A 12,955-nucleotide genomic window follows, 5' to 3' on the forward strand; every position below is an offset into this window, starting at 1 on the left:
ATTTCATACAGCGGGGGGAGAGCAGGCCAAGCCCAAGCCGCCGTTGTCCAGCCTTCACCGGCCTCCGGTGGCGTCCGGGCATGGCCTTCGCCTGGTGTCCATCGCTGTTCCCTCCCTCACGGCCGGCGGCCGCCGCCGCCGGCAGAGCCGGCGGTCCAGCTTGTGGAGATCAGCGGTTGTCACCAGTTCGCGGTGGGCGTTCCACGACCAGGAGTAGGTGCAGAAGGTGTGGTGGAAGTGCTCGCTGCCTGTCTGGCCCCCGCCGATCTTCTGCCACAGCTTCAGCAGGCTGCGGCGCTGGCGGAGGGCCGGGCTGTGCCTGTACGGCTTGGCTGCCTGCGCCTTCGGGGAGGAGGGAGGGAATTTGAAGGAGGAGGCAGAGGACCCGAGGCGAGGGGAATCGCACGGCTTTACCCAGGTGGGAGCATGTGCCATGTGTGTACATACAAGACGAAAAGCACCTCAGTGGCGTGTTATGATGCGGTGCTGGCAGGTTATAACCAATTCATGCTGATGATTAACAATAAACAACTAAGCTATTATTATACCTCTGGTTTCATTTTTCCTTGAGCTTATGACAAAATTCCTCTTTAATACCTGCGTCTAGTTAAAGCATTCACCAGACAGTTAATGTATAGGTTACATGAGCGACCAGTCACACTTATTTCTGCTCTAATTGCAGTCCCGTACGACAAAGGGTAACATCTTCCCTCTACGTTTCACACTCACTTGTGTTTGTGTCTTGCGCGGGCTGTCCATTGTCAGATGACGGGGTGTATTTGGGCGCTCGGTGTTGACAGCAGGGGAGTGTCTCTGCTTTCTGTGGAGAGCGGGAGGCTTGAGAGCAGCTGCCTGATTAAACAAAGCATGGGTTTTCAGGCTTGTCCCCGCGCCTCGTTCGGTACTGTTATGTAGCTGAAGCATTGCTTGTCTCTCTCACCTGCACCCGGTCTCTGTCACGGAAGAAGTGGCTCGCAGACAAAGCGGTTGGCTCATTCCTCTGCCTTGCCACCTTCTGCAAGCCTTTTCTTGGCTTTGCCAGTGTCGTTGCGTCTTGTTTAGAAATCAGCGGGAAGATGGGTACCTGGGCATAAGGGCTGCCTGAACGGGGCAAAGGGAAATAGGAACCAGAGTCACTGACTGTGCAGCCAACAGCTGGCTGCCTCCTGCCTCTTGGTTTGCCTCCTCTCGCCGCGGAAGGACTTGGCAAGTCCTGAATTCCTCACTCCTCTGAACCACGAGTCACGGGAGCTGCCGTCCGGCATGCCCAATGTTAGCAGGTGTAGATCCACGAAGGCACCAGTGCCTTGGCTATGTTGTTGAAGTGCTTAATCTGCAGCAATCCATGGCGTAGAGCTGCTTGTAGGTGTTGGGGTAACCCAGAGCTCACCCACCCACCACTAGATGCTTTGTAGTGGGGTGTTTACGGCAGCCACCTTGCACAGAGACCTCTGGGGGGTGATTCCTTTGCCCATATGAGCCCCTGGAGCAGAACCCACTACAGCTGTTTGATTTTGCTTCTTGCCCTGGGTGGGTTTTGAGCTGGCTGGACTCCCAAGGTCTGCTCCACCTCCGTTTTCTGTGATCCTCTTAGGAGTTACCTTTGGAAGGGTTTGCTGACGCAGGGCTGACCCTGACCCTTGCTGAACTCAATACCAGAAGCACCGATCCTCCACCTTCGGAGAAGGCCACGTGCCAGGAGGGGACAGAAGAAGCTGTGGCAAATGCCCCAGTCGGGTTGTCACCCTCGTAGCTCCAGTGACTTCCCTTTTGGACAGAGTGGGAGTGACAGTGTGCAAGCCTTACCTTTGAGGCGTGCAAGCCTTACCTTTGAGGTGCTCCCTGTAAGCTGTTTTGTCCCTTTTGTTCATGGCTGAGACACGGGCAGCACTTACAAAGGCAGGCATCGGGTAAACTGGCTTTTTCTGAATTTTGTGGGGCTTCTTTCTGCGACACTTGAGGAAGTCACCATCCAACCAGACTTTTTGGCCAGTGCAGTCCCTAAGCTTCTGCTCGTAGTAACTAGAAGACAAAAGAGGGCGTCATTGTCCTGTGAAACACAGCCCAAAGCCCCGCTCAGCGCTGGCTGCTGTGCACCCACATATCTGGAAAGACGGGCTGCGTAAGGATATTTAAACTGGAAAGGTGTGTGATAGACACATGGTGGCATTTACAACAGTGTCTTTGTAGAGCAGGTGTCTGAGTTATGCAGGTGCTTTTGGATGTCCAACTAGATATAAAACATTTCTGGAAATCTAGTCTTGAAGCCCCTGTGTTATGTATCTTTTGTTATATAAGGCACAAATATCCCAGTAAAGTGGGGACCTCCCTTCTCTATCTCACAGAGCTAAGGCAGCTCACCTGATAATCTGAAACAGAGTTCTCCGGGGCAGAGCTGCCAACTCCACCAGCTTCAAGAAGACTTTGAAGAGGAGGATTCCTTTGGCATTGACAGAATCGAAGCTGCCTGAGTCACTTTTCCCAGGGGCTGGAGAGGAGGACAGTGGTCAGAACCATGACTGAGCCTTGTCTTACCTTCACAGAGCTCAAAGGGAGCAGAGATCCCAGCAGCCCCCAGGAAGATCTGGACAAGTTATGCTGTGGGGATCCACCCCCATTTTCTGCTGAGTGCTGGTTAAGTGTCTAGCGGGGAGGACAATTCCCTGCAGCTTATCACTAGCCAAAGAAAGTAAGGTCTTCTACTCCTCCTGTGTCCCATCTTGTAAGAGAAGAGTTTGGCCTCTGCTTTTGCAGCCAGGAACACCTGGACGGAATGCTGGATTCCTGCCCCTGTCCCTGAGACTGGCAAGCACAGTGATGGTTGGTCGTGGGGGCAGAGCTGACCCTGAGCTGGCCTGTCATGGCCCATTGACCTATCGCTGTCTTGTCTGAGTAGAGTGGCCTTCATTCCTTTGGGTCCCAGATGCTGATTTCTTGCTTGGTACCAATTAGTCTGAAAATCAAGTAAATTCAGATATCTCTGGATAAGCGAGGCTTTTGCTGGAGTAGAATGTCTCTTACTTACATATTGTCTGGGTGAAATGCTTCTTGTCAGTAACGATGTCCAGAAAGTCAGAGAAATCCACTGTCCTGTCTCCTGCAGGCAAGTAGCATCTCTGTTAGCAAGGCAGTTTTTTGCTGTAATGAAATGCCGGGGTGAGCAGCTCAGAGCTGGTGCTGCAGAAAGATTTGCTACTAAAACCTAAGGGTAGGAGAAAAGCTGTTAAAGCTTTCACATGTAAAAGTGGGCTGTGGAACTTGGTGTTTCAGCATGCATAAAGAGGTCCAAAAAGCACAACGTATTCATGAAGGATAGTCCCTGGTAAGTGCTAAAATGCAGCAGCCCAAGTACAGCCTCTGGCTCAGGAAACATTTCGGTACAGTATTGCCCCGGGCTGGGAAGGAACGTGAAGGAGGATCGCTTTGCACATCCAGAAATTGGCTCAGAACAACCCACAGGGGAGTAACGTGTGGTCTAGTGCACTCACCATCGGTATCTGCACACACCAGTTCATTGTACGCCTCTTGACTGGTTAAGCTAATCCCCAGCTGCTTAGCGGTCACCTCCAGGCTGTGAAGATTAATATTGCCGCCCGGGTCTTTGGGGAATAAGTTGAAAGCATCGGAGAATGCTGCAGGCAGGGAGAGGACAGCGGATTAAATGGGCCGGAGGGAGGCACTACCTATATTATATTCGTTTGGAAACAATGAACTATAACCACTGAGGATTTGGGACTGGGATCGGGACGGGTTGTTCCTTACTGCCAGTGGCAAAGCATCTACCTCTAAAGAGCTACTGAGCATGCAGGGGAGTTGGGGAATCTGGGCAGAGGAAGGGTGAGCCTGTGTTTAACGTGAGGTGCTGGGTGAGGTGGTTGGTTTAGTTCCAGCTCTGCGCTCATGAGCTTCAGTTATCTCTCTGTCAAAAAGGGTATTGATGCTTCCTTCAATCAGTGGGTCCCCAAATCCTTGGGACAGGGGATTGTCCCTTCCTTTGTGTACTCCTGGTTGTTGTCTTGGGACGATCATGAAATGCTGCAGGACTAAGCTAAAGGGCAAACCACTCCTGGCCATGCTGGCAACATGCCTTCAGGGAGGAAGCCATTAACAAGGTGCCATTACCTTTCCGTTGTTTCCTTGTCATGTTCTTTGCTGCTTTGCACTCAATTCTCTGCTGAGGGATGCATGAGGGCTCCCTGCCACACACACAGAGGCATAAAGAGAGATGGACAGACTGACAATTGAGAGGCACGCAGTGACAAGAGACCAACCGATAATGCAGCTCCTGCTGATGGAGCTGGAGCAAGCAATGCAGGTGCCAGTCCTTCTCCCAGCTCTATGGGCCAGACAGTGCTGGAAGGACTGCCAGAGAAGAGCTCACCACCCAGATCCACACTCACAGTGATATGGGAGTGAAACACTGTGTGGCAGCTCACGTTAACTGCTCAAGGCTGCACAGAAATGATAGTGGGATCTCACCTGTCTTCCCCAGTTCAGGCTAACTTTGGCAGGGGGCAACTGTGGCCACCCTGGTGTGCGCAGGGAAGCAGAAACATCGGACAGGAGGCAACAGTCCTGGAAATCTCCCTTGGCCACACTGCAACACTGGATGGACCAAGGTCTGTGACCCACAGCCCTTGTTGGGGCTGGTGCTCCGGAGCCTGGCCCAATCCACCACCCGTGCCTCAGCATTTCTTCTCTAGATTGATAATGCCAACACGCACAGCACTGTAGGGATGAGCGTGAAGGTAGGACCTCTGCGCGTGATCACATAACAGACCGGGGACAGCAGCATTTTCACACAGCCAGTTTCTATCTTCATGCTCACCTGGGTGCCTCCCTTGGGAGGGGTTTTATCACCCTCTTCTTTGGCAGAGGCTTTGGTGTCACCCTGGTTTTGGGAGCAGAGCCAGGAGAAGGAGCAACTCTTTCTGCATGTGGAAAGACAAATAAGCAGAGAGTCTCATGGGCTTCCCTCCAGGCAGGACTCACAGCTGTAGCCATCACCAGGAGGAGAGCTGAAAGGACCCTGCGATGACACCTGTCCCTGTTTTGTGCTATTGCAGCATTAACTCACTGTCTCATCCTGTTTATGGGCAGCAGGCTATCCAGCAATGGAAATCCTGCACCCTCCCAGCATTCCCTGTCCTCTGCTACAGCATCTTCCTCTGCTCTAGCATCTTCACTATGGCTAATTCAGATCTCCTCTTCTTGCCACTTAAGTAAGCCACCGATTGCCTATCCCACCTGCAGTGGATGTGGAGAGTAGTTTATTCCCCTTTCTCTTTGCCTTTCCCTCCGGAATAACCAGTGCCTGGAACAGCAGGTAGCTCGCAGACAAATTGCACCCATGGAGGTGACACTTCATGGACAAGCTGATTTTCCTTTCTCTACCCCTTGAACATGGTCCCTCATGGCAGCCAAAGGCTAACTAGTCACAGGTGGGGAATTAACATCACACCAAGCTCTCTCTTACAGATATTGTCCTCAACCTGCTAATCAAGAACCTGGTTCGGCTGATGGACGTGAGGCCACACAATTGTGATCGCAGCACGCCAGCCTGTCATCCCTGCAGCACTGTGACCCAGCACGAAGGTCCCATGGTGTGGGTGGCTAAAGACCCAGGCTCAGTTCCTGCTGTCACCCCAGAAAATCTGTGAGACACTGGGCAAGGCGCTTTGGGCCATGCCCAGACTTCCAAGTCCCAAAGGAGGTGCCCAAGGCTTGGCTAGACAAAACCTCAACCAACCTGACCTAGTGCTGGCAATAGCGGGAGGCTGATTTGGAGGCCTCCATAGGCTTCTTCCCACCAATATTTCTATGATTCACTCACCATTCGCTTTTGCCTCTTTCAGCTTCTCTGGTTTTGAATGGATCTGTGGGGTGGCCAGGATGGAGCCCTCACCGCTGACATCAACTTTGTCCTCTATGAAAATAAAAAAGCCCCGCTGAGCATTGTTTTCCTTCTAAACATCGGTGTTTTAAGTACCATTCTAAACATGTCAGCAAGGTGCTACCATCTTCCATGCACAGTCAGGACATGGAGGGAAATTGGTTATATAAAAATAAAAGCAGTGTTAGTAACAACTTTTGCCTTTCTCCAGCTCCGTCCTCCAGAGGATTTAAAATCTTTTCAGCACATTAGTGAAACTAATCTCTCCCGCACGCAGGGAGGGGAGAAGCCCTGCCATCACTGTGATGAGGGGGAAGCAGAGCGCGATGAGGTGGCTTGCGGACAAATCAGGTCTTGAAACAAGAAGGGAAACAGAAACCAGAGCGTGTCAAGTAAATCTTTGTCAGTCTCAAGCAGCCCATCCTACATCTGTGATTTCCCACCCTCCTGACTCAAGAGTTATGACATGGAGCAAGGAGCATGCTGAGAGCAGCATTGTGCTTTGATTTTTCCAGCAGCTTCAGCTTTGATGTGTTAATCTCTGATGGCCCTGAGCAATATCAGGGGTTCTGGTGGGAAACGTATTCAGTTGGAAAGTTGGAATGGGGACGATGTGTTTGAATCCTCGATGAGAAGTCGGAGTTTAACACGGTTTCTCTTGGCGTGCTGTACTTGGGAGCTTGGCTGCACAGCCCAAGTGCTGTGGCTGCCACGTCTAATCACACGTGTTAAGGAAGGCTAGTGAATATGGGAATTTGTTTTGCCTGTCTGGCTTCAGCGAGTCTGCACATGGCTGTAGTGAGCCTTGCATTGAAGTTTCAGAAACTTAATGCAGTGCTGGTGTTTCTCTGGCTCTCCCTGCACAGCGTCATTACCAGCAGATTTGCAGTTCATTAAGATAGGTGGCTCCGGAGTTTTTGTCTGAAGGACACTTGTCTAATCCCGTTTGCTGTCATCTAGGAGCAATTTGGGTTATGGAGATCTTGCTCACCTTCCCCCAGGGGTGGTTGCTGAACCAACCTCACCGCCTTCACAGATTCACCCGGATTCACCTTCCTGTCATCTGCAGGGTGAGAGCAGCGCTCAGTGTCAGTGGAAATAACAGACACCAGAGCACAGAGGGGATGAGGTGCTGGTGCTGGACCCACTGGCAGCTACTGCACAAAGCTAGGGGCTTTCCCAAAATGATGGTTAGAGCTTTCTTCCTTCCAAGTGAAGGCAGGATGGAGTCCTTGGGCAGGGTCAGGTATTGGAAAAAGAGAAAGTTGAAAGCAAAAGTGCTGTGGCTTGCTTCTCTTTACACTGGTGGAAATCCAGACCAACTTCATTGTGCACAAATCCCCCTCATAGCATGATGCCTCTGTGGCAGATGGGGGTACAAAAATAAGGCACTAGACCCTGCTGAGACAGAGGAGGAGGATTTTACTATTAGAGGAGCAACTGAGTCATTCACCGCCACAGACTTTCCTCCATGTTTACCCCATGTGAGTGGGAACTCACTGCATTATTTTAAGGGAATCAGTTGCCTCATGTAGCTTCCATGCTAACATCACGTCCTCTTCATCTGACAAGCACCATACAGGCATGCAGAAGGCTCTTTACTAATCTGTTTGTTTCCAGAGATTTCTAGGCTTCCTCCAAGGAGAAATACCTCAGATACCTACCCTCACCTTCCATGTGTCCTAAGGCTTCCAGCTTCTCCTTGCTGGTCAGGGGGACCTCGGTGGCCACGGAGCCCAGGATGGAACTGAGGTCCTGGCCGTCACCTTTGTACCCTAAGGTAGGGCCCGGGCAATATTTGAATGAAGCAGGGTGTCTCGCCAGCAGCAGGGACTGGCTCTCCAGGGAGATTTCAGGCCTTGGCAATGACAGCGGAATGGCAGCCGGAGAGACACCATCCACAGCAACAAGACTCAGCACCTCCTGTGGCTCTGGGCTCAAGTGGGTCTCCACCGTGGCCAGGTCAGAGCCCTGATTATCCACAGTGGCTGTGTCCTCTGTAACAAGAAAGTGTTGGAAACCTCCTCTGCATGTTGGCAGTCAGCACAGAGAAACTTGGCAAAAAAAGGTTATTAATAATAGTAATAATAGAGACTCCTTTGCCTTTCACCTACCCTTTCCATCTCAGGATCTAAAGGACTGTAGCCACAATAATGCAATGAAACTCCCTCCCCGCAGGGCAGGGTGGGATGCTGAGGCCAAGCAGGATTAAATTCCCTTTCCACGGCCATTCATCACCCATCACCTCCCTCCACGCTGCACCATGCATAACATGCTCTAGACACAGCCCCCTTCTCCTTTGACGTGCCGACGGATGGCATTTATATCTTGCCGAGACACACAGAGTTCACACTATGCCCCCTGCGCCAAATAATGCAAAGCAAAAATTCAACACAAGATTAAAGGGAAGGGAGAAATGGAGAGAATTTAACCTCTGCTGAGTGCACGGTGTATCCCACGCCAGCCGTGGGCCAAGCACGACCTGCAAAGCACCAGCAGCCTCCCCGTGCTCCTGTCGCTGGGTTGCTGGCTGGGGGGGCCAGGTAGGAGCAGAGACCGAGAAGGGAAATATCGGTTCCCACCTGCAGTGTGTCCTAGGGCTTCCTGCAGATCCTCGTTGGCTAAGGGGACCTCTGTGGTGCCCATGTTGGAATCTGCATCATGGATGTCAACTGTGTCCCCGGTGGTATGGGGGAAGATGGAGTTTAGTTAATGGAGAAATATATTTGAGGAAGGGGAGCTCAAAATACAACAAGAGTTTGCAGGGAGACTCTTGGCTGCAGCATTAAATGTCTCACCAAAAGGGCAGTTGACAACACTGAGAACTCTCATATCCACAACGGATTTGGTGATTTTAGAGACTCTCACCCCAAAACTGCTTCCCAAACCAGGGCCTTTTTGGCCAGATGTAGGATGGAGGTCCAAGCTTTTCCCAGAGCACAGCACTCTCATCCCAGGCTAACCCCGACTCCTTTACAGCCCTGGAGATCCTACAATGGCTAAATCCCAGAGCAACCCAGTCTGATCTCACAGCTGACCCAGCTGCGAGAAAGAAGTTGGTCTAGAGGCCTCCTGAGGTCCCTTCCAACCTGAATTATTCTGTGATTTTGTGCCTTGGGAAATGTCAGCATTTTGGCTTTTTTTTAATTCCAGCTCTTTCTCTTCTTCTTTCCCAAGTCTTAAGCTTTCTGCCCAGCAGATGCTCCAGATCCTGAACAATCCTGAAGTGCTGTTATACTCACCATCCACAGCCATGTCCTCCTGTGCCTCCTGGCGAGTCTGGTCTGGTAAGTGGATTTCCACTGGGTGTAGGTGAGACTTCACCTCTCCAACATTGACCTGCTTCCCTACAAAGGAGAGATGTGTTTCATTTCAGAAAATTTCCTAGAGACCTGGAAAACACAGTTCTGGGTTGTGAATGGGACAGAATGCATCTTAAATCAGCTCCTAGCTGCATCAGGAAGCACTTTGCTCATTCTTGGATTTATTAACAGACATCAGTTTACAAAAGGAGTTGATGTATTAATGGGGTCCAAGAAGAGGGAGCACTTCACTGCTTCCAGGAGTAAAAGTAGCATTAAAAAGAACCCCAGCCCAAAGTGTTGCTGCAGGAGCTGTGTCTGTGCGATGGGTTGCAGGGTGTTCCCACCCTCTGGAAACCTCCATGGGGGAAATTTCCCTGGGGATCCCTGTCTGCAGTGCGAGTTGATCAGAAAGCAGTACAGAAATGTGGAAAGCATTTGACCGAGCACATACAGACATCACCATCTAGTGGTCCCTAACACCAAAAGCCTCAACCCAGCCCAAAATTTGCAGGTTCAGCGGAGTTGGAGTTATTACTGCTTGCAAATGGCTTCTCCCAGGGAGCTGAGAGCAACTGCCACCTCCACCACCTGCCGCAGGAGGTACCTCTGGCTGCTCACACTCCTTTACGTCGGCCAGCACAGCGACACAGCCCTGATTTTGGGGGGGGGGAAAAAAGCCACTCCAGACTCCCAGCAGCTGGTCCTCAAGGTCACGGGCCTGATCCTGCAAGCAGCCATGCCCACTGGCATCAAGTGGCAGTGAACTCAGCTAAACAGGGGTCTTGTCTCATCCCACAGCTCAAGGGGAACTGGAGATGATCTGCCCGAATCACACACGTGGCATCGCTCTGGTTTCTCCAGCATGCTGGAGTCATCGAAGTGGGAGAGAGGATTTCAGAGGAGCACGATGGAGCAAACACAGCTGAACGGGATGGGGAGGAGCAGGGTTACCTTCCAGCTCCAGCACAGCCTCATCCTGCTCTTCTCCCTCCTCCTTGTACAGATTCACGCAGAGGCTGGACATGCTCTTCCTACCAAGGGAGCAGATGGACACGTGTGAGACGACCCTGCCCAGCACCCATCCCTCTGCCTTGGGGGGGCCCAGATCACCCTGGGGGGAGACGCAGGAGTGGGACCATCAACCCCAGACGGTCCCTGCGTTACCTGTTCTGGGCTGTGACAGCTGCCTCGGGGGGGCTGGGGGCTCTGCGCTGCGATGCTTGGGAGCAGCTCTCTGTGGCACTGCTGGCCCTTGAGGCTCGCTGCTGCTGCTGATCCTGGTCATCGCTCATGTACTTATTTTCCTTCTTCTTCTCGCCCTGTGGCAGCCATTCCTTCTGTAACACCTCGAAGGAAGAAGGGGTCTGGGGCCGGGAACACCCACACCATCAAACACCATCCAAGCATGGGCTGAGCCCAGGAATGGGAATGGGAGGGACCCGGCAGCCCCCATCTGGGGGGCTCAGGGAGGGTCCAGTCCTCCATCTCTGGAGGGTCCCCAGCTCCTGTGCAGGAGTCTACCCCAGGCTGGGCCACACCAGAGTAGTCACAGCGGCCAAATCCTTGTCTGTGCTTCCCGGGAGAATATACAGACACGCAGCCCCTGGCATGACCCAGCTGCATCCCTGGGGATAAGGGTTGCGTGCATGGGTGATGGGCACATAGTTTTGGGGTGCAGGCATGCTTCCAAAAGAACTTAGGCGAATGTGTGTGGGGGCCAGCGCTGCCCACCCTCACCTGCGTTGCTTTATCTGCCTTCGGCACGTCCTTCCTGTACACTGCCTGCCTGGGTGGATATGTCTCGGCCGTCAGTACCATGCACCACAGGGCAGCCCCCCTGCAATGTTGCCACCATCCTCTGTCACCCTCCCCTTCCCGTCCTGCAGCTTTTCTGCCTTGAGGACAAGCGGGGAACACAAGGAGACCGAAACATGGGCAAATGTGGGCTCCCTCCATCCAAGGAGGCACCCCCCCCCCCCTCACTCACTCGGAGGTCCTGCTGGATGTGGATTTCTTGCAGGACTTGGCACTCTGGCTGGATGTGGAGGTCCTGCCGCATGAGGACACCCTCCTGGGGGCCGGTGGGGCTTGGGAGCAGGCAGATGTGTCCCGACTTTCTGTTGAACCACATGATGGTGGCTGCTGCTGAGCCTCGGTGGCTGCGGGACTGCAGGGTTTTGGCAGCTTGCTGGGGTCCATCCCCTCCTCGTCCCGGCCCTGCTGTGAACGGGGGCACCCCGCTGACACCCAAGGGTCTCCCACCCAACAGGGCTGTGGCCGAGGGCACGGCTGGGAAGGATGCAACCCCGGGGGTCTGTGTCTGTGGCGGGGCAGGAGGCGACTTTAGTGCCGGGGGCTGTCTAGCAAGAGGGTGCTGCGGAGCTGGGTTCCTCCACAGCACCCCATGTCCCCCTGTCCCTCCCCAGGGACCCTGCAGCTGATCCACCCTCTGAGCATCTGCCCCGGTGGCCTCGGGTACACCCAGGCGGCACGGGACAGTCCCCAGACTCGCTGCCTGGTGTCACCTCTTTGTCCCCGTTCTGCCTGATGTCACAGAGCACCTGGTGGCACTGGTGGCATCCCCAGGCTCGGCTCCCTGCCACCAGCAAGCTGCGACCGGCTCCGATGGGGTCCGATGGGGTGTCTAAGGCACGGGGATGGGGACAACACCCAGGTCCTGATGACAATTGTGCCTCCATCCCTCCGGCTGCTGCTTGCTAGGCCCTGCACCATGCCCGTAGCCCTGAGCAGGATCAGCCCCTGTGCAGGCTGGATGTGTCCCGTGGGAAGGACCCTTGCTGGCCAGGCTCAGCGGGGAGCGCTGGGCAGGTTCCCAGGCTGGATGACCTGGGGGGGGGATGGCTGCCCTGAACCCCGGGTTGGCACCGCACCCCTGCGGCACCACGAGCTCTGCAGCGTTGCGGAGCGGGTGCCCAAACCGAGCGCTGCTTCAGGGCAAGCGCAGAGGGATCAGCCAAAACCCCCGAGACCCAAACTCCCTCCCCAGCTCACTCGGCGCTGGGGCAGCCCCAGCCAGCTCGGGGGACTCATCCTGCTCCTTCGTGTTGCAGCCAGGCTCTGCCTTGAACACAGCTTTGCCATCCCCTCAGCCCACCCTGCAGCTGAAACGCTCCTCCCGGGGCCAAACCCAGCTGAGCCCAACTCAAACCAACCCCAGAGCCCACTTGGGTGCTGGAAACACCCACCTCGACCCCCTGCCCGGTGCAGCTGGGGGCACTGAGCTCTGCCCCAGGTGCCTGAACACACTGCGTGGGCTGGGGGGCACCCCGTGGCCCAGGGAGGTGTCGGAGAACCGGGCAAATAGTTTTTCCAGCATCTTCTGGGGTCCCCAAATGCTGCTTTAAAGGGTGGCCGCTGGGTGTCCCCGCAGCCCTGCGCGATGCGGTGCCGAGTGGGTGCCCGGGCTGGGTGCTGGGGGCACAGGCGGGTCCCTGCCCCCAGGTTTAGCACCTTCATCCTCAGCCCAGACCCCAGCTGACCCTGGGATGCTCCTGCAGCGGTTCCAGCCCAGCTCCCCTCTTCTGGGGGCTTCTCCAGCAGACTGCAGAGCTCACAGGGACCTGTGGGGCAGGATGGGGGGCTGCTGGGCTTCACCCCACTTGCAATGAAGCGAGGTGGCTACCAGATGTACCACAGTCTGCAGCGGGCTCTGGCCCACCCTATGCCCCCCAACGTGTTATCTAACCCCAGGAGGGCACCAGTTACAGAGCAGAGACCCCCATGGGGGCTCACAGCC

General features: G+C 54.2%; 1 protein-coding gene across 1 annotated transcript; it reads right to left on the minus strand.

Moving 5' to 3' along the window:
• Window positions 1-54: 54 nt before the first annotated feature.
• Window positions 55-12,779, minus strand: EFCAB3 (EF-hand calcium binding domain 3). Its single transcript, XM_041125398.1, has 18 exons — window positions 11,186-12,779; window positions 10,936-11,035; window positions 10,363-10,562; window positions 10,150-10,229; window positions 9,135-9,240; window positions 8,476-8,573; window positions 7,558-7,890; window positions 6,885-6,956; window positions 5,834-5,926; window positions 4,829-4,931; window positions 4,123-4,196; window positions 3,489-3,632; window positions 3,026-3,097; window positions 2,362-2,488; window positions 1,829-2,022; window positions 940-1,101; window positions 730-854; window positions 55-342 (listed from the first exon to the last, which is right to left on the minus strand). Exons 1-18 carry the CDS (start codon window positions 11,395-11,397, stop codon window positions 55-57), a joined length of 2,583 nt encoding a protein of 860 aa, XP_040981332.1. The 5' UTR covers window positions 11,398-12,779.
• Window positions 12,780-12,955: the final 176 nt, after the last annotated feature.

The sequence above is a fragment of the Aquila chrysaetos genome, chromosome 8 (genome assembly GCF_900496995.4).
Source record: "Aquila chrysaetos chrysaetos chromosome 8, bAquChr1.4, whole genome shotgun sequence".
Taxonomy (NCBI): domain Eukaryota; kingdom Metazoa; phylum Chordata; class Aves; order Accipitriformes; family Accipitridae; genus Aquila; species Aquila chrysaetos.

Bases quoted from the DNA above. Each gene is read 5' to 3' on its own strand.
- EFCAB3 (XM_041125398.1), bottom strand. From the start codon at position 11,397: ATGGACCCCAGCAAGCTGCCAAAACCCTGCAGTCCCGCAGCCACCGAG. The intron at 10,230-10,362 runs GTAACGCAGGGA...CTCCCTTGGTAG, and splicing joins GCTGTCACAGCCCAGAACAG to GAAGAGCATGTCCAGCCTCT. The intron at 855-939 runs TGAGAGAGACAA...CTTTGTTTAATC, and splicing joins TGACAGAGACCGGGTGCAGG to AGGCAGCTGCTCTCAAGCCT.